We start from the raw sequence: 2,252 nt of genomic DNA, 5'->3' as shown, positions 1-2,252 counted from the left end.
TCTTGTTCCTTATAATGACAGCAGTGTAACTGGTCCTGTCACCGAGGGGGGCTGCCCTAGCAGGTTCATTTGACGCTCACCAGAGTGTAGCAGTTTTCCGGCTCAGAGAGCTCCCCCAGCACTGGGGTGTGTGTGGCCTGCACAGCAAGGGCCCAGAGGTCCTCGGTGGTGTGGGTGGGTGAGTGGCCAGGGAACCTGCGGAGGCACCTTGGAGGAGCCTGCAGTCCTGGCTCATGTCCTCTGAAAGGGCAGGGTGGGGTGGGCGGAGGCGGTCCCTGGGCCCCTCCCAGCACCACCCTTCCCTGTGACCTCAGGATGGACCAGGAATTCTCCAGGAGACTCAGCATGTCAGAAGTCAAAGACGACAACACCACCACAAAGACGCTGTCGGCAGCTGCTCGCAGATCCTTCTTCCGAAGGAAACATAAACACAAACGCAGCGGGTCCAAAGATGGGAAGGACCTCCTGGCCTTGGACACCTTTTCCAACGACACCATTCCGCTCTTTGAAGGCAAGTGGCTGAGCACATGCTCTCAGAGCTATGTTTGCTATTGACCACAGAAGATGCACAGCAGTGACAGTGACTTAGACCAGAGAGAGGCCCACCTGCTCTGGTGCAGAAGCAGTTGTTTGGGTTGGGGTGGTGGCACTGCTGTCCTTGGGGCCTGCCTTCTGTGGGACACTGCAGCTCCAGCCATCGCATCCATCTCCAGGCAGCAGGAAGGAGGACAGGGCGAAGGTGTGCCTCGGCTGTGCGGGCCTCTGTAAGCGGCTCACCGGGAAGCCCCACCGTGTGACTCCTGCTCACCTGTCCCTGGCCACGTGCTGCTGCAAGACGACTGAGAAAGCAGGGTCCCAATGGCCTAGTGCCAGCCTCGGGAACGCAGGTTCTGCTAGGAAGCAAGAGAGGAAGGGTGGGCATCAGGTGGGCGGAAGCCGCCTTAGCCCAATGCGTTGCTTCTGGTTCGTTTGGGGTTATTCTAGGCTGTTTGGTAGAAGCCAAGAGCCAGTGGTCCCTGTTGGCCTTTTCTGGATTCACTCCTGTGTCCATTAATGATTCCAACAACGTCTTCCCAGGGCCGGGCACCGAGCCAGGGCTGGACTTGCCTATGCGGGAGCCTTAGACGTCCCCTGGTGGACTGCCCTTGTGGGGAGGGTGCGGGTGTCCTGCAAGCAGGAGGCTCTTGTGAGCGCCGCCCCCGGGACCCTGGTGTGTGTCCTATGTTCTAGAATGTGGCCCTCATGGGCTGGCAGGCTGTGAAGGTGGCACCGGGCCGTAGCCGGTAGGACAGCTGGTTTCTTCCTTCCGTGCCTGCCTCCCCTGCTCCCGTGACATCATGTCCTGAGCTAACGTATACGCTTACCCACCTGAGCCACGCAGGCGCCCCGATGTTTACATGGAAACCGCAAGAAACACTGTCTTTAGGTGCATGAACCTTTTGGCCATAACGGTTGCTTGGTTTTGCTGTTTGGCTTTCAAAGCCTGAAATATTGACTGTCTTGATCTTTACAGAAAAATCTGCTGATATATAATCAAAGTGAGGTTTTGTTCCTGTGACTGAGCTTTTTAATTTTTTTCTCCTTTCATTTCTTTGATCTTTAATTTCACATCCCCCTTCCCCTTCTCCCGGAGAATCCGTCTCTGGCGTCTGGTGCGTGTCCTGGGGACGGGTCTTTGAAGAACAGTGATTTGCCCATTCATCCGTTTGGTTCTTTCGGGCTTTTTGCATTATATACTTGGAAGTTGTGTTGGGCACACTCATTTTTTGATTTATTACCATTACTAGGTTTTTGAGCCTTTTTTCAACAGCGTTTCTCGCCTTAAAGTCTGCTTTGTCTGAATCGTGTCCCCCATTTCTCTTTGTTCTTGCTTGCCTACCTAGTTCCCCTTTCCCCACACTCTGCTTTAAACTATTCTGTAGCTTTATATGTAAGTGTCTCCTATGAGCAGCTGGTAGGGTGGTGTTTTTTTTTTAATGTCTACTTATTTTTGAGAGTGAAAGAGAGAAGGTGACCAAGGAATGGCAGAGAGGAGACACAGAATCTGAATCCAGCCCCAGCCTCTGAGCTCTCGGCACACAGCCTGATGCAGGGCTCAAACCCATGAACCGTGAGATCATGGCCTGAGCTGAAGTTGGACACTAATCTGACTGAGCCACCCAGGCACCTCTAGGGTGTTTTTATTTAACCTACTGTGATAGTTTGTCTTTTATCATTTTTTCCAATATAATATGTGTACAGGAAGTGCACAG

At 53.2% G+C, this 2,252-nt stretch overlaps 1 protein-coding gene across 1 annotated transcript in view; it reads left to right on the top strand.

The window, feature by feature from the left end:
* DLG5 (discs large MAGUK scaffold protein 5) overlaps positions 1-2,252 on the top strand; it is a 53,094-nt gene that overhangs the window by 39,801 nt on the left and 11,041 nt on the right. Inside the window, exon 26 of the mRNA XM_029919843.1 lies at positions 315-511. Coding sequence (XP_029775703.1) covers positions 315-511 — 197 coding nt within the window. The remainder of the gene's footprint in view (positions 1-314; positions 512-2,252) is intronic.

Source organism: Suricata suricatta, chromosome 2, assembly GCF_006229205.1.
Source record: "Suricata suricatta isolate VVHF042 chromosome 2, meerkat_22Aug2017_6uvM2_HiC, whole genome shotgun sequence".
NCBI classification, from domain to species: domain Eukaryota; kingdom Metazoa; phylum Chordata; class Mammalia; order Carnivora; family Herpestidae; genus Suricata; species Suricata suricatta.
This window is presented reverse-complemented; position numbering and strand designations above follow the sequence as displayed.